At 42.7% G+C, this 1,668-nt stretch overlaps 1 protein-coding gene across 1 annotated transcript in view; it reads left to right on the top strand.

Moving 5' to 3' along the window:
- The window catches only part of LOC100533420 (S6 kinase), a gene marked incomplete in the record, with an annotated part of 59,454 nt that overhangs the window by 18,155 nt on the left and 39,631 nt on the right, over positions 1-1,668 (top strand). Inside the window, 2 exon segments of the mRNA NM_001204704.1 lie at positions 26-40; positions 1,002-1,067. Coding sequence (NP_001191633.1) covers positions 26-40; positions 1,002-1,067 — 81 coding nt within the window.

Genomic DNA, 1,668 nt, shown 5'->3' with positions numbered 1-1,668 from the left:
TTTTTTGGTTTTTTGGCTTCAGTAAAGTACTATAGACAAGGTGAGGGCTCTTTGCTGATCATTCAGGTCGCTTGTTTTTGCTGATCATTATTTTTTTTGTTTTTTGGCTTCAGTAAAGTACTATAGACAAGGTGAGGGCTCTTTGCTGATCATTCAGGTCTTTTGTTTTTGCTGATCATTCAGGTCGCTTGTTTTTGGTGATCATTCAGGTCGCTTGTTTTTGGTGATCATTCAAGTCTTTTGTTTTTGGTGATCGTTCAAGTCTTTTGTTTTTGCTGATCATTCAAGTCTTTTGTTATTGTTTCAGTAAACCATGCTCAGGTTTTATTCTGCTGTCCTTGGGTGTAGGTGGTTGGCGGGTGCTCTGATGTGGTTTGTTTCTTCTTTCCTATGAAACATCAGTCATCCTTATCTCCCTTCCTTCTTTTTTGTGTTTGTTACTCTCTTGTAACACCTCTAATCTTCGGCGGGGCTTATATAACCTATTGTGTTGCAAGTGCCGTAAAACTTCTACTAAAACAAAAAAACTGTCCAGGGGCACTTCCAGAAGGGAGATTTGTTCGTTTTGGGGCTATTTTTTTTGTGTGTGTGTGGATGGTAGGCTGGTGATCTGGTATGGTTTGCTCCACTTTTCGTGATATCAGTTGCCCTTCTCTCTCTCCCTTCCTTTCTTTGTCTGTTGCTCTTTCATAACACCTCTTATCTCTGGCACTGTGTGACCTACTTGGTGGGTGGTTGGCGGGTGATCTGGTGTGGTTTGCTCCTTCTTTCCTATGAAACATCTATTGTCTTTATCTCCCCTAATTCTTTTTTGTGTATGTTACTTTCTTGTAGCACCTCTAATCTTCTGACGCTCATATGACCTTACGCAGTTGCAAGGGCCGTAAAGCCTCTACTAAAACTAAAAACAACTAACTTTGGGCGAGGTACATAGCCTTCAGAATAACCCCTTTGTGTCCAACGTAACATTAAAACTTGTCCATAATTTGTTGTGCTTTCAGATTCTCAGAGCGAAACTAAGTCTTCCCCCGTATTTGACGAATGAAGCACGGGCGCTTTTGAAGAAGGTGAGTCGTTGATCTGTCTGTTGCCTGCACTGCCAGGGATGGATGGTTGGGGGGTTCTCTGGTGTGGTTTGCTTCTTTTTTCCTATCAAACATCTATTGTCCTTATCTCCGAACCTTCTTTTTTATGTTTGTTACTCTCTTGTAACACCTCTATTCTTCTGGCGCTCATGTGACCTTATGCAGTTGCGAGCGCCGTAAAACCTCTACTAATACTAAACTAAACTAAGTTGTGGGGGGCTCCAGTGGCAGTGTGACTGAAACCCCCTGGGGCGGGGCCACTGACTGAAGTGTCTTTAGGCCATTCCCAAAGGGGGGACATTAACCATGTTCTTATGCACAGTAAAATTGTAAATTCTTCAATGATTCTTCGTCATGCGCATAACTTCCTCAACTGCAGGCGGGTTTGTCTGTACTGACTCTAAAGTCACCTGTGTATGGATGAGTGTAAGTACTGTGAATGACCACTGATAAGATACGTCTTTATTGTCCAGGTCCTGGCACATTGGTTTGGTGTTTCACCATGTGTACACACACACACACAGACATACACACACACACACACACACACACACACACTCACACAAACATGCACACACACGCA

Source organism: Aplysia californica, unplaced genomic scaffold (assembly GCF_000002075.1).
Source record: "Aplysia californica isolate F4 #8 unplaced genomic scaffold, AplCal3.0 scaffold00586, whole genome shotgun sequence".
NCBI lineage: Eukaryota > Metazoa > Mollusca > Gastropoda > Aplysiida > Aplysiidae > Aplysia > Aplysia californica.
The sequence above is the reverse complement of the archived record's forward strand: the minus strand, read 5'-3'. Positions and strand labels throughout refer to the sequence as shown.